The 22,096-nt window shown below is 37.9% G+C and overlaps 1 protein-coding gene across 2 annotated transcripts in view; it reads left to right on the top strand.

Moving 5' to 3' along the window:
• Window positions 1-5,516: 5,516 nt before the first annotated feature.
• The window catches only part of RBBP8 (RB binding protein 8, endonuclease), a 34,659-nt gene continuing 18,079 nt past the window's right edge, over window positions 5,517-22,096 (top strand). The window contains exons 1-8 of one of the 2 annotated variants that reach the window (XM_048938806.1): window positions 5,517-5,627; window positions 6,029-6,140; window positions 7,228-7,449; window positions 12,688-12,730; window positions 15,918-16,013; window positions 17,472-17,584; window positions 18,535-18,610; window positions 20,530-20,699. In XM_048938806.1, the coding sequence (XP_048794763.1) occupies window positions 7,338-7,449; window positions 12,688-12,730; window positions 15,918-16,013; window positions 17,472-17,584; window positions 18,535-18,610; window positions 20,530-20,699 (610 nt within the window). In that variant the 5' untranslated portion in view covers window positions 5,517-5,627; window positions 6,029-6,140; window positions 7,228-7,337. Of the gene's footprint in view, window positions 5,628-6,018; window positions 6,141-7,227; window positions 7,450-12,687; window positions 12,731-15,917; window positions 16,014-17,471; window positions 17,585-18,534; window positions 18,611-20,529; window positions 20,700-22,096 lie in introns of those variants that run through there. The other variant, XM_048938807.1, reaches the window with a different exon arrangement.

Raw genomic sequence — 22,096 nt, 5'->3', positions numbered from 1 at the left:
CCCCGGTGCTGAGCTGCAGCATGTTGGGCGGCCTTTGATGTGAACTGGTTGTGCTGGTTCCTGGCGCCCCGGGAACCGGTCCGACGGGCCTGTTATGCCAACAAATTCTGGTATGATTCCACACTCTCCAGAATGCAGAAACCTGCCCAGCCAGTTAAATGAAAGGCATATTAGGTTATCCATTGCACATTGTATATATCCTAGGAGCAGCAGATCTCCTCTCGGCACTCTCTAGTGTGGTCCACGGTGGCTTCCTCATCTTACTTACGCTTGAGGTTTATAGCTGGAGGGGAAGTCAATAGTAAACATTTATCACCCTGATCAAGAGCAGAACTTTGCACAATTCAAAGAGAAGGGTGAGTTTTGAAAGCCTTTATTTAAAATTAATTTAAGATAACCTTAAGAAAAAAATTATCTGATGCTTGAAATGGTCTAATGGCTATCTCCTTAATGTGTCTGGTACTGCCAGCCTGTGTGGTGCTTGGTGACAGGATTTTGGGGAGAGCAGCTTTTTGACCCTTCTTGTGCGTAGCTCAACATCTGTCTGCAGGAGTATTTACTGGAGACAGTTTAAGGAACTAAGCATGGATTGAGAGAGAAACTTCACTGCCAGTGACTTAGTACATTGAGCATGTCATTTGAGTGTTGCCTCTTGGTCTCTTCTTTAATACAGTGTTTTTGTAATCCCTTTCTCATACTAACTCTTGCTGTGATGAAGCATAGCTGATAGCAAGATGTGCTGCTACTGGTTCTTGTTGGGATTTTTTTTTTTTTAATTGTTCGGTTTTATGAGGTGAGTTAATTAAAATTAAATTTACATGTTCAGAAATTGGCTTCCTGGTAAAATAGGAAATGTACTTGTCATTCTTACCGCTTCCTTTCTGCATGCTTATCAGAAGTTTTCCTGTTTAGAACATACCGGGTAACGGTGGTGGCAACAGTAACAAAAAGTAGTCCTAGGCATAAAGAGTAGGCAGACCTGAAGGTTGTACCTGTGTCAGCAAGTGAGTCCATTCACAAGTATGGTGTCAAATAAGAGAAATTAAACAGTGTGAAAACAAAAGCTGTGGAATCTGGTAACTGATTAACTACTGGAGCACAAAAGTACTTGCTGAGCTGAACAGAAAGGAATGAAGACAGGTTTTGTCATGCCTGTTAGGACAAAATAACTCTTTACCTTAAGTAAATGTGAATATTCTCACCATCCATGTAATTGCATTTTTGAAAACCCTTACATAGTTGCTTCCGTCTCCTTGGGATTCTTAATTTAGTGTGTCTTCAAATGAAATTATTACAAGTTTTCTTTCATGATGTTAAAAATGAAAATAAATCCAGTGGACATAAGCCACTAGATCCAAAAAGATCCGTACAGGACTAAGAAAGAAATTATAGCAGTCACACAACAGGAAGCTTCAGTTATGGAGGTATTTACTGCCTGCTATTTCCAGGTTGATGAAAAAAATGAACATTATTATCCTTCCGTAAAATACTATTAAAAAAAGCTCCTAAGCAGCTAAAAAATCCCAATGAATAGCAGATTAAATGGTCTTCTCATTAGTCACATTGTATCTGTGTTAAAATTATTCTTCAAAGTGTGGGTATACGTACAGAAAAGGACACAGAAATTCCCTAAAATTTTGCACTCCCACAAAACATAAAAACACTTTAAAAACAAAAGTTTAAATTTTATCATCATTGTTGATTTTCTTATTAAATACAGAAAGAAATTTTCTAAGGAATAAACTGTTCTGCAATGGAAAAAAATGGAACTGGCTGAACTGCATGGTTTGAGCAGAGACTCTCTGTAGAACCTATAAAATGCTACAAGAAAGGCTTGATTTCTAAAGTTAGAGTGTTGGAACACAGTACATCTTTTAAAATCCAGACCCAATCAATCAGCTTTACAAAATATGGCTTGCCATCTTGTCTCTCTGCAGTCTGTGTTCTGCTTCATTTGGGTTTTCCTTAGTTGCTTTGTTTTGGGGGGGCACAAAGGGGCAGAAGAGGGGCAAGGAAGGCAGGGCCTATTGTTTGGAATTTTTTCCCCCCAAAAGGTAAGTAAAAAGTTTCCGATTTGTTGTTTCTTTTTTGATTGCTTTTCTGTCCTGAATTCTTGTCATTCACTACAGCAGAAGGTAGATGGCATGATTTTGTACACGGACCTGTACATTTTTACTTCAGCCTTCCAAGCTGAAATAGCTCTCCAGGGCTGAAATATATATGCAAAACTATTCAAGACTACTCATGACAACCTGACAAACATCAGTAAGAGCAAAACATTTCTGCATGCAACTCACTCAAACAGGTGCTCTCTTTAGAGTCTGAGTACAGGCCAGGAACACTGCACTGTGATCCTGAAACAGAACCCCTCAGGTCCTGGTGTGGCTTTTTTCTCCATCAAAACTCTTTAAAAGACCTGAGAGTTTCAGCTGAACAAATTCAGGCTGTTTCTGACTGCAGATGAGCAGTGAAAGCACTTCAAAGAAGAGTCCCTTAAAGTGAACATTGTTACTGGCATCAGGGAATTTGATCTTGGCTCCATTTCAAAAGTGGCTACGCAAGCAGCTTGAGAAGAATCACATTCAACTAGTGGGGGGTGATGGAGTGGCAGAAAAAGCAAATAATACCAGTGCCAGACAGCAATGGTATGCACTGTGTGCATTCCCAGATGTAAGAAATCATACCACTCAGAGGACCGCCAGTCCCTGCACTCCTAGGCAAACCCTGTTTGGGGGTTTAGGTAACAGCTGAACTGCCACATGCTCCTATTCACTGCATATGCAGCTGGGCTCCTTTGATGTCTGTATTGGCAACTGCAACATAAAGTTCATGAAATGAACATGCCTAGATGTTTAGCAACATATTTATCCCTCTGTGCAGATCTGCAAGTCATGGAGGTTGGGAGTACGCTGGCCATGGATGTATATGTGCAATCTACTAAATCTTATGTAAATAAATAAGGACTTCACCAGTGTGCATGTATATCTATACATACAGGAAAAGAGTGATATATTTATTGTTGTATTCAAAGCAATTAAATATCTCAATTAGAGTTCCCATTACAATTCAAAGCTGGTTTTAATCTCTGCATCTAAATTTATAGAAACAGAAAAATATAAGTTATCTGCTAATCTCTTTTAACCCTATTTTGTATGCATATGCAGTGGGCTAGGTCTTATCTGAATGCAGCATTATCTGAATGGTTAGAGACACTGACACAGCCTCATCAAAAAAGAGAGGGGTCACAAAGGCTTTTCTTGATTGTTATTTTATCTGTGCTACAACATTGCAGTACTCTTACAATAGAATTTCCATCACTGGTTGATGTGCAGGGATTAAATTAGGTTCTCTTCTTCAGAATTGCTCATGGATAAGTATTCTGTCACCTAGTTTATTGTGCCATATTATTTTGAAATCTGAACATGAGCCAAAACACTACAAAAAGTTTTGCCACTGTTCAAGCAGAACACTGAAGTCTTTTCTCAACAGTTTTATTGTCTAGGTGTGGTGTTTACTCTTAGGAGATGAATGAGATGAGTTCCAGTCAGACTAACTAGCTTAAGACATCCAGTATAAGTGCAATATATGACTCTTCAGTAGTTTTCTAGTATGTTTAATGAGCCAGGGATCTGTGCAGTAATTCATGATCAAGTACATGATTATGAAATACATAAAATCAAATAAATCTAGAAGGGAGATAAATCTAAAGTTCAATTGCTGGTCTTAATCCATTATCGTTTATTGTTATGCAGATAAGGATAGCACTGTAGAAGTCAATGGAATTATATTGCTGTAAAGTTAATTCAGCATGAACAAATATGAAAATAAGCTGCTCAAAGAGTTTATTGGGAAATAAAATTGATGACACTATTTTCTGGAGTGCTTTCTATAAACAGAAAGAAAGATTTATGGTAAAGCACCCAACGAATAAGGAAGAGGACAATTTTATTGCTACTTATCAGGTCTTCATATGTATCTAAGACACCTGCTTCTTTTAACTGTAAGGAAAAGATTACTTTCCTACATCACTAACTTTCAGATTAGAGAAGCTTCAAAAGCAGAATACAAAGCTGCTACTAAGACAGTATTTACAGTGATTATTTAAGAATACCAGAGCATCTAAGGCAACCTATGATGGTAGTTTCTTCGTAAGATGAATGTACTGAAATTACAATATACCAAATTGATAATGTGCTGCTGAGTTACTGAACACTAGATTTCTAAACTAAAGTTGCGTGGAAAATAAGTGGTTAAACAATGCTGAGGAATTAGTGGAAAGTTAATAATAAGAGTTAATAATAGAATTTAATAAAAAGAGTTAATAATAAGATTTTTGAAATACTTCAAAACTCAAGGTATACAGTTGTTGGGAAACAGAATATTCTCAAGAGATGGAAACAGATTTGAATCTATGTAATCACCTAGAACTCCTATCTGACAGTATTTCAAGATATCTCAGAAATGTTAAAATGGTATCTCAGATTCCATTTTACTTATGCTGTAGCTCTTTCTGGATATGATACTTCCTGGAGATTTGAGTGGTCTGAGTAATGTAACAAGAGTAAGGTGAAACTGCTACTAACATCTACTGAACACCTGAACAACTAATACTGTAACTAGGTTAGATGTAAGGTTGGATATTAGGGCAAGGTTTTGCATGAGAGGGCAATGGGCATGGAACAAGCTCCCCAGGGCAGCAGTCATAGCCTCAGTCTGCTGGAGTTCAAGAAACAACTGGAAATGCTCTTAGATACAGGGTCTGATTTTTGGGTGGTCTGTGGAGTCAGGAGTTGGACTCCATGATCCTTGTGGGTCCCTTCCAACATGGGATCCTCTATGATTCTACGAATTAATAGACTGGGAAGCACGTGCTTGCAGCACTGGCCCTTGCAAATAGATCACCAGGGTAAGGATGTCACTAATCTGTGTAAGCGTTTCTATATACACCAAAATGGCGGTGTGGAATCACATAAAGGCACAATAATAGTACAGAAAATCAGTGTTTTGTTTTCTATTTCATGACTAAGAATTATGAATCAAAGATCGAGGGGATTACTTCATGGCAGAGGGCAGAGTTGGTTCTGAAGAACCACAGAACATTCACCTGCAATTTGAGTAAAATAAATAAATAAATAAAATTGGTAAAAATGTCAAGTGACACGCAATGTATCACATAGATCAGCCAGCCTCTGCTGCCTAAAGCCATGACAATTACATGAGCCTACAGGTTTTCACAGCCACATGATGCATTAAAGCATGCCTTGGACTGCTCTGCCACATGCCAAGGCAGCAAACACAGCAATCTGCCGAGATCAAGAGCGGGATAAAAAGCACTGCAAATACGCTTGATGCGCAAATCCCAACAGCCAACAGACGACAAATCCCGACACTCCCTCGGCTTCCTATCACGTTCCCTGCCGGCTACGCCTAACCGCGCCCCTCAACAACAACCCATCCCCTCAGACTCCCGACAGCGCCCCCGGCCCCTCGCAGCTCCGCTCTCGCGAGAGCGGCGCGGAACCATCGCGAGATCTACCCCCGGCCCCTCCCCAAACGCAGGGAAAGGCACTCGCTCTGAGCTTTCGCTTTTCCCGCCGTTTCTTGCGGAGCAGCCGGGAGCCAACCAGGTAACGGCGTGCGCCCTCCGCCTCACCGCCCTCTGGTACCGGGCGCTGCGCTGCAGCGCGGCCGGCAGTAGGAAGCCCCCCGCCGCCGGGGCTTGGCCTTGCTAAGAGACCGCGCTCGCGGTGGGACGCTGGCCGGTTGTCAGGCGATGGTCATGGCCGGGAGGAGCGGGGAGCTCCGCTCGTGGGGTGAGGGCGCAGCGCTGGTGCCGTACTGCTGGGTCAGGGGGTGAGGAAGAGCTCCGGGAGAGGTGCACGTTCCGTCAGCCCGGTACCTGTGAGGGGCAACAGGAGGAGGGGAGCGCGGTCCGGAAGGGAATGTTTCCTGAAGTATGTGCGGCTGGAGGTAGGGAAATAAGAGTGTACGAGCCATTCCCAATGTCACTAGGCCATCGGTTCCATAGGGAAGCACTGTACGATGGCAGCACGCGAAGCAGAGTGTTTCAGCCACGGAGATGCGAGCAGAGTGCCGTCCAACTTGAGCTGAAGAGCTGTAGGCATTGCTGACTTGGAAAGGTAATCTTATGTTCTATTCTCAGCATGAGAACGTAAGCCAGTTTGAAATCATGCACCGAAATGGGCTACTGCACTTTTTAAGATGTGTATTGAAGCAAATCTGGCAATGTCTAACTATTGCTGAATGTTCTGTTACCTGCTGTTACTGCATCTCTGTCAGTGCACTGTAGAAAACATATGGTTTGAGAATTGCTGTGCTCCATTTATTACATTATTCCATGTTAAGGATGTGCAAACTGAAACAAAAGTGACTTACTTAACCCTATACACAGAGCTTTGAGAAAGGAAACAGCATCCAAGGCTTCCAGCTCCTAGGCTGGATCGCTGACCACCAGGTTATCACAGTGAGCAGTTAAGCCAGAAGACATATTCATGGGGAACTGAAGGAGAGTGATTACATGAATATGTCTGTATTGGACACCCAGTGCACTGACTAGATCTGTGTACCGTGCTTCGTCTGTAGATCACCTGAGGGAATTATCTCTGCTAAGAAAGAAGAAGAATTACAAGTAAAGTTCTATCTGTATAGGCAGTCTGTTTTTTAAGACAAAGCAGTCTGATGGTTATCCTGAACTACAGGTGTTTGGGGGATTTGTGAATTCTGAGATCAATCTAGTCCCTTTGTATTATGGCATAGGAGTACTTTCATAGTAGAATCAGGATGATTTCAAGGAGATCCAGGCTTCTTTTTGCAGAAGAGTGTCATTTGAATCCTATGTATGTAAAGAATGCATGTACACAAATGTATGTCTGATAAAATGTCTGACAAACAGTTTTACTGACAGCAAAACTTTAGAAGTGTGGCTTGCTTTTAGAAAACAGCTGTAGTTTTATGCAGAGGAGGAATAAAAACACACAAATATCTTAATCTATTTTTAATTTGATGACTGTTTAAGGGCCGGGGGGGTAGAAGGAACAATTTTATAATTAGTTGCAGCACAATATTTGCATCTTCCATGGTTAGAGTGTGACTGTCAGTGAATAAGTGCAACTTGACAAGAATATGTGTGAGCTTTGTCTTTCATCCATGGCTGCATGTTATGCTCTGATAAATGCAAACATAAGTGTTGTCGATCTGTCATTACAGGCATACACCTGTCTTCAGAAACAGCTCCATAACTATGCTGTTTAAAACTTAGTGTGCGAGTGCGCCAGTTCTGCAAACAAATCAAAGAAGTTGAGAGCAGAAAAAACAAGATGAATGCGTCTGGAGGAACCTGTGGGAGCCCCAGTTCTGCAGAACCTGCTGGAGATTTCTTCAAGGAACTGTGGTCCAAACTGAAAGAATGTCATGATAAAGAAGTGCAAGGTAAAACAGCTTGCTGTGAAAGCAGATTTTTATCTGGTACCACTGGGGAGATTTAAACCAGAGTGCTGCTCCATGTGTGTGGAACTCAGTGCATTCTTAACGTCTTGTTATGTAAGATGATGGACTGGGTGATTACAAATGATCGCTACAGACTGACCACCTAAGCCTGATTTAAAAATAATCACATTTAAACTGCCAACAGCTATAAATGATTTGGTAGATCAATGAGATGCAATGTTATGTGGGATCTCTTTTTGTTTAAGAAATACTCAAATGGTGGCTTAGCTTTAACGTTATGATTTAAAGTTACCAAATCAAGTTATTGTTTTTATTTTTTTAATCACGTCAAGTACATCAAAATGATAACTGAACAAATATCTGCGTAATTTCATCTGACGTGTGCCAAATCCTACTGCAGATTACAATTAGTGAAGTGGAAAGTATTAAATTTTCAGTGTCCTGCAATTTCTCAATGTAAGAGCAGGCAACATTTTTATAAATAATGTGTTTTGTGACCTGTGTGATACTAATTTTACTATGGTTTGACTGTTAGTGCCTTTCCATCCTTCAGTGGTGTGGAAAATTAGCAACGCTCAAAGATGAATTATCGCACCGTATATTTATAATTGTAATATTGTTTCACAAGTAGTATTCATAACGTGCTAAAAATACTTTGTTGGAAGTTGAATCTGGTTATCTGAAGTCACACAATCCATTTTTCTGAATGGAATTAGAACAGTATTTGCATATTCAACGAGAACATTGCTATGCATAAAATAGTGTTTTCATTAGTCTGGAATAATAGCAGTTGAGCTTTTTTGTGAATTATGAGCTTTAGTTGTACAAGTGGATCTTTATAGTCAGACCATTCCAGTAGCCTCAGTCATTTTCCCAAGCCTCATACCTGATGTAGGTCTGACTGTTTTGGTCCAGTTAAATCATCTCTTGTGGATTTTAAAAACTGTGAGGATTGCTCTATAACTTTGAGATGTTTCATACCTCAGAACTCAACGATGTGTAAGGCTGGTCCTTCATACTTTGTGTCAGTAATTGCAGGAAAGAAGAAATCTAACAACTTGGTAACCTAAAGGAGAGAGATGCCAGCTAGTAGCTTTTTGTTCCATTAAAAAATAGCCATATTAAATATAATTTTATACTGTATCCTGAATCACAAAAAAAAATTACTATGTTCTTGAGATTTTACTTTAAAAAAAAAAAAATCTTTTTGGAGTGGGTGTGATGTAAGCTACAGATAAAAGCAGAATTACTGACAGAATGGGATCTAGCAATCTATGGCATGTCTGAACAACAAAAACTTGAAAACCGAAAAGCTCTAATGTGGAGGGTGATGTTAAGTGACCCCTTCTCTAGTTTCTTGGGATGTGCAGCACGTGATTTAGCATTTTGGTTTTCTTTATGCATATAAAGATGCTCTTTAGAATGTATGTTGGGTGGGGCCAGATAATTTTGCCACTAGGCAGACTTTTTCATGCCCAGCCCTTTGTCAGTGTGTCCCGCACTGTGTTAGGTAAAATTAGGTCTTCCATGATAACATCAAAGACATGCCTTAAGGAGAGTTAATTTTTTCAAAAGGTGGGGATCCTCTTCTAGAAAATGTTACTGGAAGATATTTTAGAAACATCAAACACAGGCTTGCCTGGACTTTGCTTGTTTCTGAAGTCTATAAATAAGAATTAAAATTGACTCATGAGTTTCCAATCTGAATGTCAGCAAAAAATTTCTTTTAAAGATGGTAGATGTTGGATTAAATGAAACTTGGAGAAGAAGTGTTTTGTGTGCACAGAGAGCAGGATACTATTGTGTAGTAGTTTTTTTTATTGTTACAAATCCATGGAATGCAGAATTTTTGTACATAAGAGCCTGAAGGGATGAGGTATATTATACAGAGAACATTTAGCAGTATACAAATAGAATACTTCAAACTCATACATTCTTAAATAGGTTGCGCTGAGTCTTTCTGTTGCTGTGTTTCTCTTTTCTACTGTGCTAGCTAAACAGACCTCGTCTTGCAACCTTTTCCTTAGAAAGTGGATTTTTATTATTAAAAAAAAAAAAAATCCAAACTTTGGCTCTCCAGACAAAATATCTAGCATTTTCTCTCCAAATCATCGTGGCCAACAATAGAACTCCTACAACCCAGTTCCTGAAGATACCAGGCATGGTCAGAGATGATTGACTTAAGTTCTTTACTAGGAGAGTGGTTAGGCCCTGGAACGGGCTGCCCAGGGAGGTTGTGGATGCCCCGTCCTTGGACGTGTTTAAGGCCAGGTTGGACGGGGTCCTGGGCAACCTGATCTGAATGTGTATGTTTGGTGGCCCTGCTAGGCAGGGGGGTTGGAACTACATGATCCTTGGGGTCCCTTCCAACCCGGGTGATTCTGTGATTCTGTGACTTCTGTGGACTTCGAGCAGGCTCAGCATCTTGGAATAATGGTTATTAAAGCTGTGTTTGCTTTTATTCCTACCTGTGAAACACTAGCATAGCTCATGCAAATTAGAAAGCAGCATGGTAATGGTGTGTTATCATAGAATCACCAAGGTTGGAAAAGACCCACAGGATCACCCAGTCCAAGCATCCACCCATCACAATAGCTCTCACTAAACCATGTCCCTCAACACAAAATCCAAACATTCCTTGAACACCTCCAGGGTCGGTGACTCCACCACCTCCCTGGGCAGCCCATTACAGTGCCTATGGTGATTAAGTTTTGCAGATGTCTAACACTTAAATCTAGCTCAAAATAATCATATGGATGCTTTCTGCTCATGTCTTATCAGCATGGTTCCTGTGGATGAATTCAGATATTGTTCTCTGTAGTATAAGCTTTATCTTTTCTCTTTTCTCATACAAATGTGAGGAGTTACGTGTACAAGATGTAGCTTAATTCTTTTCAATTTTTTCTTATCTGAAACTGATAATGGAGGAATAGGGGGGAAAAACTGTATTCCTTGAAGGTGGGAGAACTATGAGGAAAGCAATCTAATTGATTGTCATCAGTAAGGAGATGGCTAAAGGCTCTTCAAAAGTAAATAATCATAGAAAACAGAGCTAGAAGGGAATACAGGAGGTCATCCAGTCAATTTCTATACGCTGAAGGTAGGATTTTATCTGTGTCCATGCTGACAGAAGCTTGTCCAACCCATTCCTAGAAGTCAGATTCTGGAGGCTTCCAAAGCACTGTAATTTTAAGAAGATAGAATTATTGTATTTGAAAATTCTCTAGAACAGTATTTGTCATGTCTGCTAATTGAAACCTTGCAGGTACATCATTTAGTCAACCTGCAACTTTTTTAAGGACAGTGTTGTGTATTTAATCTTTTTAATAACAGTTTAAAGAAAGTCTCCCATCATCTTAGTGGAAAGAATGTCATTTGCTAAAGTACTAATGAGCTTTAGGTAACGTGAACTTACTATAGTCTGTAGCTTGTCTTTCATGGGAGCGTTGTGTAAGAGAAAATTGAATTTGGAATGTAGATAGCGTGGTTTTTTTACTACTATCTACTATATGCTTTTACTACTACATCTACTATATGCTTAGTGGATGGTTAAATAAGGAAATGTGAAAGTTTGTTTGTGTTGCTTAGCAGATAAAGGAAAGCTGTCTTAATTACCTTGGTTAAAGTGTCCAACACTCTGGAAAAGCAAAATTAAGAGATTACAACAAATGTAGTAATTCAGTGTTCTCGGAGTAATGTAACAAGCTGGTTTCCTGCCTTCTCATTGCAATCATTTGAATTAAGAAAGAACACAACCTCGAAGGAGCTACTTTAGTTCCTCTTGCATTCAGGTGAGAGGTGAGATTGTGTTACCTGCAGCACAGTACTGAGCCTTTTGAGTGCTGCCTCTTCAATTTGTGGCTCAGATTGCCAGTGTTACAATCCTGAATACTTGCTGAACGAACTACCTGTTCATACAGGAGATGCATTGTTGTGCAGCTTCATTCCTTCCGATGGGTGTGGAGCAGCATTAAAGCACCCTTTATAGGGGTTCTAATTGCAGATGCCTAATTGACTTAATAAAGAGCAACTACTTTTTAAAAAAAAAAAAAAAAAAAAAAAAGGCAAAAACCCAAACCCTCTTTCTGTGCTGATATGCTTGACAGAACCTAACATCTCACAGGTGTTGGACACCTAGAGATAAAAGAAATCTTGCCATATTTCTTAAAACTTTTTTGTTTGTTTTAAGCAGTAAGTATTTCTTGATCTCCATGTCTCAGTAGTGTCGTGTAGCAGTGATGTGGGTTCATCAAGCTTTTGGCTGGCCTGGCCATTATGTTTTAAGTGTCCTGAAAAGTGAACATTCTCAAACAAGTAGTTTTCTCTTTGAGTTGATCCCAGTCAAGTGTGGTAAGGTGAAAGGGAGAAAAAAGAAGTCTACCAGCAGCTTTAACCTGCTTTTCCTATGGTAAGAACGCATTGGATATGTTACTAGATTTAAATTTAAAATTGCCAGAGGTTCTAGAATTCTGGTGCCATTACATCTTCCCAGAAGACTAATGCGTTTGCAAGAAAGTTCACAAGAAACCTGGTGCTCAAACTCAAATTGTTCATAGCCTTCTGATGTTTTCCTAAATTTACTATGGCATATATAATTAAGAAAATATTAAATAGCTAGGGTCTGATTGCTAACAGCTATTTATTCAAAACGGGAATGGCCAGCTTGCATATGGATAGTATCACAAATGTCACTGCATCTCTCTTAAGCTGGGCAATACCTCTAATAGAGTGCACTGTCCTTTGGTACTTTAAAGCTCTGAAACATATTTTTAGTAAGCTTCCCTTATGTATATCTAGTGTAGTACATTCTTTGAGTCATTGATTGCAGGCTAGATTTCAAGTGTGGTATCATGCATATATATATATGCACAGCATGTATTTTGTGTCATGTGTGCAGAGGCGTTGAAAATACATTGACTTTAGTTGGTATTCACACATATGTGGTTTTGTGGTTTGTTGTTTTAGGTTTTTTTTTTCCCTTCTTTTTCCAAAAGGGTGCTGTTATGTGCAAACCTGAGTGTTTAAGAAGTCCCCATTTCCTGGAAATTGTAATAGCTTTATTTGTTTCCAGGATATTGCAGAACATAGCCAAGAATTGCCCCTTTTCTCTCCAAATTAGTCACTGCTTTCTCTCTTGTACATATGTCATTGGCAAAACAAGACTTATCCTCTGAGAGTGTTGTATAATGTGTATTATTTTTTTTTCTTTCGACTTTTCAGGCTTACAACTGAAGATATCCAAGCTGAAAAAGGAAAGATGCTTGTAAGTAGTCATACTGATGTTCGAACTTGTTAAAGGAGGGTCTAAGTACAAATAATGACCTGTTATTCCTGTAAGGTTCAATTAAGGTATCGGGGAGGCTTCTTTCAGACACAGAAAATTCTGCTCACTTTAATAGTTCAGTTAAAGTCGTATAAAAATGTATGTTACTCTTTATAGGACCTCAATAGGACCTTTATAGCACCTGAAAACTGCATTTGTTTTTCTTGAGCAGAGACTGCTAAAATTTTCCTATTTCTAGAGTGCCCACTGAGTTTATTAACAGTTCTAATTAGGAAGATATTTGAAAATTTAGGTAGGATCTGTGAAAGACAAGTGGCAAGACAAGAAATGTGTTTGTTAGTTTGTTTGTTTTTTAGACTTTTTTTAAACTAGATATCTGTATTTAATATATATTAATACATATTTGTATTTTCCTGGCTACGTTTTTTGAAGCAAAATTATGGCAATGTGAAATAATGCTACCTTTTCCATGCTTGTTTATTCTGCTACTGGACACATTCAGTTTGTTGTCTGCCATTATTACTGTTCTTCAGTAATTATATCTATGCCTTACTTCCAGAAAAAGTGTCCTTGCTTCTTCTCATTTAGCCTTTGGAAGAAATTGGCCTTGGTTGTGTTATGCCTGTGTTGTTCCCTTCCCTAGATAACTTCCAGTAGATAGCTAGACAAAAATCTGTGATGTTTGACCAGTGAGTGGGCTTATAAATGCTGCAGAGAAGCTGCTAGGAGATAGAGGTGGCAGCTGAAAGAACAGTGCAGGACAGGATCACAAAAGGAAGGGTTAACAAGTACTCCCAGAACAGCATTCATCCTATTCCAGCACCATGAGACGTCTCCTGCATTTGCACAGCAATATCCCAAACCCACAGCAGTGCTTACATTCCCAAGAATACTCACATTGCTAACTGCCAGTTCCCCCACATGTGCACCTGCTCCTCAGGATCAAGGTTGGTCAACTTTTCTGCAGTATCACAATAAATCTATTTATGTTACTACATATGGATGAGCTCTTGCAGTTATTAGATTCCTTTCAGTTAGCACATATTTGCTGTTATGTTTTATGCTTACAGGCTATGTGTGCTTTCCTAAGGGGAGAAGAGTTTAATAACTTGTTATTATGTCCCAGTTCACAAATTGAAGTCATTGTTTTGTTTCTAATCTGAAAGGGTGAAATGGTCTCTTGTTGTTATTGTTAATTTGATCTGGTATATCATCAGTTGCTTCCACATCCTGAAAATCTGAAATTAATCAATTACTTCTCAAGATGCTGACTGTTATCAGCAGTGTGACTGAACGTGCATCGAATGCTTTAATTATTGTTTGTTGGAATCCGATTGCCGCATTGTAGATACAGTACTCTTATGTAGGAGATCTTGTTCTCCTTGATGCATCTGAATACCTGTGGTTTAAAGTTTCAGACTTTGTAATCGGCTGACAATGAGTGCCTTATATTGCACCCCACCTCAGTGTTGGTCTGCTGACTCGTAAATGCTGGGTGAGGGGCCATTCATTATGAGTGCCTCATAGCCAAAAATGTCTGTTAAGTTTATCGACTGGACTGGAATGAAAGACAAAAAGCCTTGTTCCTCCTGTCGTTTCAATATCTTACTGTGACATCTTGTAGGATTTCAGTGGAAGAGGTTGAGTATTAGTTATTACTGAGTATTTTTACAGATTTCTGTAAGTTTCATAAACTGAAAAACATTGGGTATTTTTTGTCACAGGCATCAGAAAAATAGTCTGCTTTCTGCACATGTTTCATTTTCCATGGCCCAGCTTGGTTAATGAACTGAAGTAACAGACCTTTGCCTTCTCTATATCAAAGTACAAGTCCATCTTACTGTTATCATTTAACCATTTTATGTTATATGCAGTTGAAAAGGACAATAAAGTCTGGATGGCAGTGCAAAAATAAAAGAGCTCCTTTAAAAGTTTCAGACTTAATAACATATGTCTGGACAATATGCTTCATAGGCTCCTGCTGTCCCATTCACTTTATGACTCATTATGATTAATTTCTTTTATTTCTCTAATCATGTGACCAGCAGTATGCTAATGTGTTTGATTAATGTATCCTAAAGGAAGTGCTGATTTAAAAGTGTATCTGTGTAAAAGAATTGTATGAACAAGTCAGTAAATATGTTTTCTTTACCTGTTGTGTTTGTTCTTGTCATCTTTTTGGCTCAGCCCATTTCATGGCTTTCTTAAATAATTCATCTCGAGGTGCTGAGAACAAACACCTGTTTTCTTGCAATACTCAGAAGATTCAGTGTTAAAAAGAAGAGCTAGGAATGAGTTCTCAGAAGTTAGAAATTGTCATGTTGCATACATTCAGCTGCTTCACTTCTTCTGAAAGCTTATAGAAAAATCATGCCAAGTGCTCATACTTCATTTGAATCCTGGGGATGCTATGGTCGGATAATAAAAGTCAAGGGGAGCTAAAGTTGGGAATTTACTGGTTTTCCTTAGCTCTTTTGAGGAGGAAATATTCTTTCTTATTTTAACAGTTCTGTTCTGTAGAGAGAGAATCTTTTTTTTTCCCCAAGCTCTTCCGTTTCTGAAGTGTTTGGGAAGAGAGTTCACTTCCCATTTGTGTTCTGGAGATCCGTGTTGTACAGATTTGGTACTGGATTTGCTGCCTGAGGAATTCAACCTTTAACAGATTTAAAGATTTACTAAGCTAATGTGGCTTGCTGTGCTACAGGTTTGAATTCACTGCTAAAAATAAAACAAAACAAAAACAACAACAACAACAAACAAAAAGCAAAATGACCTGGTTGTGAAAGTCCCCATTTAGCTTCTCAGCAAGACACTGATGTAGGAAGTGCTCAAGCTTTTGTTCCCTGACCTCATTACTTGAATGCTATTAGATTTTGTGTCTTCACTGTTGTTAATTGAATTTTGTCTTGTGCCAAAAACAGGTATAACAACAGAAGTTCAACTGCAGTGATAGGATTAGAAACTAGCTGACTCCTTTTCAAACTCAGGCTAAACTAAATTACCATTCATTGGAAACACTTTGTTTATCTTCAGCTTAGTTTTTCTTACTGGGCATTTATTGCCTTACCCAATAATATGAAAAATATACCAGAGATAATTCTCTATTGAAAAGATAAAAGCTGTAACTTAAAGTTGGAAGTAACTTCCTATTTTCTTTTGATTTTAGGGATGCGGAGAGGCTTGAAGAGTTTTACACCAAGAACCAACAGCTCAGAGAGCAACAAAAGGCACTTCATGACACAATCAAGGTTCTAGAAGACAGGTGAACTAATGTATTTTTTTGTTATAGTTTGGGGGTTTGTTTCAGAGTAGCTCTGTATATTTTGCGGTATTGCTTGTTTGTAAGCCAGTCCTTTTCTAATGCAGGCCAGGTAGTGTGTTTTAAAGAAGCATAGAATTCTAATTCTTATGAGCGAATCAGATTATTTTCTACATGCTTAGCTTGGTAAAGGCAAATTGAAGTTTAACAAGTTTTTGAGTTAAACATTTTTTGAGTTAAATTTTCTATCAGTCATAGAATAATACAAATACAAAACCCTAGGGTAAGCTCTGTAATGTATTTTGAAACAAATGGACTGATTCATTAAGAAATCTTTCAGTTTTGCAGGCCTGTTCTGTGTAAATTTCATCAGTTGTTCTGTCTCTTGCCACTCTGATTCAGCCACTCTGATCACCTTTTCATCTGTTCTGTCTTTCGCTTTTCCGCTTCTGTTGCTGCAGCAACAGTTTGTTGTTACAGCAAACCAAAACCAATAGATGTGAGATTACAGTGCTTTTTTCATCCTCTTAAAAAAATATATATATATATATCTATATTTAAACTTGTTGCTACAAGACTCTCAGAAGTTTTCTGTGAACAGATCATTTCATATGAAATCATTTTCTCACATTCCCATGTTACATCAAATCTTAGAGCTGCAGTACTCAAAACTTGCTTTCAACTCTGATTCTCTGTAAAATGCATTAGGCATAAACTTGTGGCCAGGCAGGTATTGAACTTTCACGACACCTAAGTAGAGAGAGATTTGTGTGGAGAGCAGAGTTCTCTAATCCCTTGGAGATGAAATATATACTGGAAAACAAACAAAAAAATAAATAATATTTAAAATAGTTGAATTCAGGAAGATGACAAAAGCTAGTATGAAGAGGCATCTTCAGTATTTTACTTTTTTTAATATTGTGGAATATTGGAAATACTTATAAATCAAGCTTTTACTTCCAATATTAAACTGCAGAATTGGAAATTTAACTTTTTTTTTTCATCTGCTAACAGCAGCAAAGCACAACTCTTAACCAACTGGTATCTTATTTAGCAATCAAAATAATCTGTCTTTTGCTTAGATTGTTGTTGTATACCAGAAATAAAATACTTGTAGTTATCATCTGTAAACCGAGCACGTTTCCCAGCATAAATGAATATGTCAGATAAAGTGTATTAAAAATTGTGTCTTTTTCTGATCACAGATGAGCTTCAAACAACTAATCTAGACCATCAGAGAACATGGAGGCAATGCCTCATGGAACCTTTTTAGTTCCACTTCTAAGTATTTGGTGTCAAGTTAAAGGTTTTCACATTTATTTTTGTTACAGGTGGAGCTGTGTATTTGACCTTTTTATTTTACCAGTTTGGTAGTTGTGCGGTTCATTCAGTTAAGTGTGGACAGCTGCTTTATGTGTGGCATTATTTTTATGAAGTTTTATTCTCTTAATTTTACTGAAGGTTAAGAGCAGGATTATGTGATCGTTGTGCTGTAACTGAAGAACATATGAGAAAGAAACAGCTGGAGTTTGAGAACATCCGACAGCAGAATCTTAAACTCATCACCGAACTTAGTGAGTTTTATCCACAAGTCTGCAAACAAAAGCGATGTGTTTTATAAACTGGTACTACGTGAATTCCTGTAACTTTGTAGAATGTACATGTGGTGTGTATTTGTAAGTTCAAGGAGTTCTGTCAGGAGATTCAGCAGTCTGAAAATATGAACACATGGCAATTACTTGTCATTTGAATCACTTTCACGTAGATTGAAGTGCTAATGCTGCAATTGTATTGATGGAGAAAATCTTACAGCATGAGGTAGTGGAGCTAACCTGACTGCTTTTGTTTGTTCCTGGAGTCAAAGCATAAAATGACAGATAACATGATTTCCAAAGGCAGCCTTGACATCAGAAGTAACTAGTGATCAGAAAGTAGCAAGTTCAAAAGTTGCCTGAGCCAAGCTTGTGTCCTGTGGCATTTTTGTCCATGGATCTGAGAGAGCAGTTAATTCCTCTTTACAACACTGGCTTGCTTATGTGCACACAGATGAGAGTAATTAATGATTTTGTGGAACTAACGTGTTCTTTAAGCTCTTTACTATGGGAGTGGTGAGGTGCTGAAACAGGCTGCCCAGAGAGGTTGTGGATGCCCCGTCCCTGGAGGTGTTCAAGGCCAGATTGCATGGGACCCCGGGCAGCCTGGTCTAGTATTAAATGGGGAGGTTGGTGGTCCTGCATGTGGCAGAGGGGCTGGAGATTCATGAGCCTTGAGGTCCCTTCCAACCCTGGCCATTCTGTGATTCCATAATATGGGGATGTAGTAATTGCAACACCTTTGCCTTTTCTAACAATCACTTTATAACACTTCTAATGGCTAGCTTGAAAATTCATTTTGGTAAGGCATAGAGGGTGTGTGATATTAAGATTTAAGAATTGATTCGGTTTCCTTAGAAGACCTGTCAAAATCACATATAACACAACGATAGTTGGTGTGAGTTGATTTTGTTGTTCTCTATTAATTGCAGTGAATGAGAAAAACAGCTTGCAGGATGAAAATAAAAAGATATCTGAACAGTTCCAGCAACTTCAGAAGGAATTGGAGTAAGTTTTGAGAGTCTCTAGTCTTTATTGAATCTTGATAGTGGTGTCTGGGAATATAAATGCTGACTTGTAACTCTTTTAAACTTGAGGGTGTTCTTAATAGACTGTGAAAAGGCAGCAGAAAATGCCATTTTTTTTTCTTCATCTCAAAGTAATTTTGTTATAGGACTCAAACAACTCAGAGCTCATATCAAAAGGCCTGTGATTCTATTCCTTTTGTATTTTTCAGTTTGTCTCCCATCTCTGCACCTTGTTTATTTCATCTCTTCAGAATAACTTAATTCATCACACTTAGAAGTATCCATTTTCAAGACCTACTAGTAGCACATTTCTGTTTGTTTTCTACTGTATAATTAATTTTTGAGAATGTTTGATGTCTCTGGCAGCAGCTTTTTTTTTGTGATGGCATTTAGGAACTACATTTTGACTTGCACAGAGCTAAGATATGGGGAAAATATTTATAGCAGGCCAATTGTTTGTACAGGGCTGTGCCAGCAAATGTAATGAGTGCTCCATCAGCCAACATAAATTTGTGATGTGACTAGATGAGTACATTGTTTTTCTGTATGTTCTGATTTAAGATATTCCTAGTAGATAGCACAGCATTCCAGTTACAGGATTTTTCTCAGTGAATGTGCTAGAAAAGAGGAATTACAGAATCATACAATAGTATTCATTGAGATGTCAGAGAAGAGAATGGATGAATTGATGTTTGTTGTTAAATGTTCACAGTTAGTCATGGTAAAAAGCAAAGCTTTGGAAAAAATTCTCCTCTGAAGCCAGACAGATTCCGATAGTTTTCCCTCATATTATGAACTTATTTTATGTGAGCTACCACGATTCATTTTGATGCAAACAGAAATATCTCTCTATTTCCTCTTCCTCCTCTAGATCAAAACCTTACGTTTTCCTCTTTATAGTTTAGAAATTATCTTTTTGCCCATGTTTTCTCCTGAGAGTCATAAGGAAGAGTGCTACTAAAGATGACCAAACAGGCAGGGTTAGATTTCCTTATGTTTATCTTTCACTGCTTCTTCCATTTTCTACTACCACCACTGTATTACGGGGAGCAGTGCCCTCATTAGCTACTAAACAAACTCAATTAAAGTTAAAGGAATTGGAATTAACTTTGTTTTTGCTTTCTTTGCATGACTAGATAAGAGTTCTTGGAAAGAAAGTTCTACTTATTTGTTAAGCAAATTTTTGTATACTGACTCTAAAATATATTGTTAGAGATGACTGTGAGAGAAAATAATGTTAGGTAACTCATGTTTTGCACTGTTTACACTGCTGTTATGAGTGGATTTGCATTGCTTTTTGTGCTACTCTGTGACAGCTTCTGTGAGGTAAATGAAAGGTAACATCAAATGGTCTGGAGAGGGGTTGCTTTTGGTATAATGCTGCTCATTACAGTTTGAAGTTGTCTGAAAGCTTCATTCTACATTGGAAGTGCTCTCTTTAAGAGTATGCATGAAATTCCACCCAGGAAGAGTGCGTTAGTCCGTCCATTCAAGCATGTTTCATTAAAGAATATACTTCAGAGGATGGGTCACAAATGACACAATTCTTGTTTGGTGTTTTTTGTTGGCTGGTGTTTTCTGCCCCCTTCCTCCCCTCCCAAGGAAAACATTTTCTGTGGTACAATAGTAGGATGCTCACTTCTGATGTGAAGAGCTGGGGTTGTATGCTCTTCTTGGATTTATTATGGGCAAATTATGGCAAATTCTTGGGGCAATTATGAATTTGTTGTTAAAAAGCTTGGTAGTAGTAGTATATGTGTATTTATTTTACAGTGATATTATTGAGATGTCTGTATCTGCTAAATTCTTGTTTTCTTAAACCACGTGATTGTCCTGCATGCTAAAACTCTGCATTTTGTGAACTCAAAGATTTATTTGACCACCTAATTTGGTCTCCAGGGAGCAAAAGCAACAAGCAATGGATGTAGAAGAAGGTGTCATTCCAGATTCTCCAGTTCTTACTTCTTCATTTTCTATGGTAAATCGTATGAGGAGGAAAAAAGAGAATAGGCATATCCGATACACAGAGCATACGCAGCCAGATTTGGAACTGACAAAGAGCAGCAGTGGTAAGAGATGGTATTGGTTGGTTGGGTTTTTTTTTTAACTATGCTTCAAAAATTTAAAGGATTGAAGACTAAAAAACGTAAGTTTGATTGCAAAGAGTGAAAACAAAAGCAGCAACAAAAAGTCTAAGCTGTTCTTCTGCCTGTTTTTTGGTTTGTAGTTCTTTTTTCCAATCTATTCAATAATATATGAATGTGTATATATATATGAATATGTTGAGTGGAAAAATAGCTTTAGCAGCAACTGCTGTATCACAGCTCAAAGCTTGTCTTAACCTCCTAATAATGCAACAGGTTCCTGACCCAAAAATCTGCTGTAACTCCAGGCTGACCAAAAGAGTTTGACTTGTGTGTACAGCTCTATCACCATCTAGTGGAGAGTGAAACAATTATTTAGCCACTTTCTGCAATTGTTCTGCGCTTACAGTAATATTTCTAAACCCCATAGATATCTTAATTCTAGTAGCTATACAGTCTTTTTTTTTTTTTTTTTTAAGCCCCAATACAATCTTTGCTTTTTTGCATGTGTGTGTCAAAGTCTGGAGATACTTTGCAAATTTGGTTTCCAGAGTTGCTTCTGTAATGTCATACAGATAGCTCTAATGTGTTTTAACCATAACAGATGTTTTTGAGGTAAGGAACTTTTGGTTAGTATTCTAATGATACACAGGAAATATAATAAACAATCCAGGTGCTTTTAATGCATTAATTTATCTTCTGAAATAATAATAATTTTTGAAAGTATTTTAAAAACATGTGTGATTGGATCTAAATATAAGTCTTGACTAAAAGCTTTCTAAGAATAAAAGCAGAACAAATATGGGGGAATAGGGTGAGTTGGTTATTCATGCCCTTTAAGCATCTGATTTTGGTGTTGTGAGCAGCTAATCTTTTCTAAATATACTTCTCTCAATTTTCTGAATAAAAAACTTGAGCTATCAGATTAAAGCAAAGTTTTATATATTTATATATATCTTATATATATATATATATATATATATATATATATATATATATAAAAGATTCTTTATCTATCTATTTATATATATATATAAGATTCTTATCTCTCTCTCTCTATATATATAAGATTCTTATCTCTCTCTCTATATATATATATAAGATTCTTATTCTATCTATATATATGTAAAAGAAATTATGTAAATGCCTGTCTTGGTTAATGGTTAAGAAAAGCAATTGGTGTCCAGGGCTGCATGGCACACAGAAGGTTGGTCATTATTCAAATCACAGGTGGTTTTTTTTGCTTTTTCATTAACTTAGCTGGTGCAGAAATTAATTCTCTTTGACAATTTACTCTTTAATACTTTCAGTGCTGTATGAAGAAATGAAATATTGATTGGATACCTACTGCTTATGCAATCAGTGTAGAAAGTGATATAGTT

The sequence above is a fragment of the Lagopus muta genome, chromosome 3, assembly GCF_023343835.1.
Source record: "Lagopus muta isolate bLagMut1 chromosome 3, bLagMut1 primary, whole genome shotgun sequence".
Taxonomy (NCBI): domain Eukaryota; kingdom Metazoa; phylum Chordata; class Aves; order Galliformes; family Phasianidae; genus Lagopus; species Lagopus muta.
The sequence above is the reverse complement of the archived record's forward strand: the minus strand, read 5'-3'. Positions and strand labels throughout refer to the sequence as shown.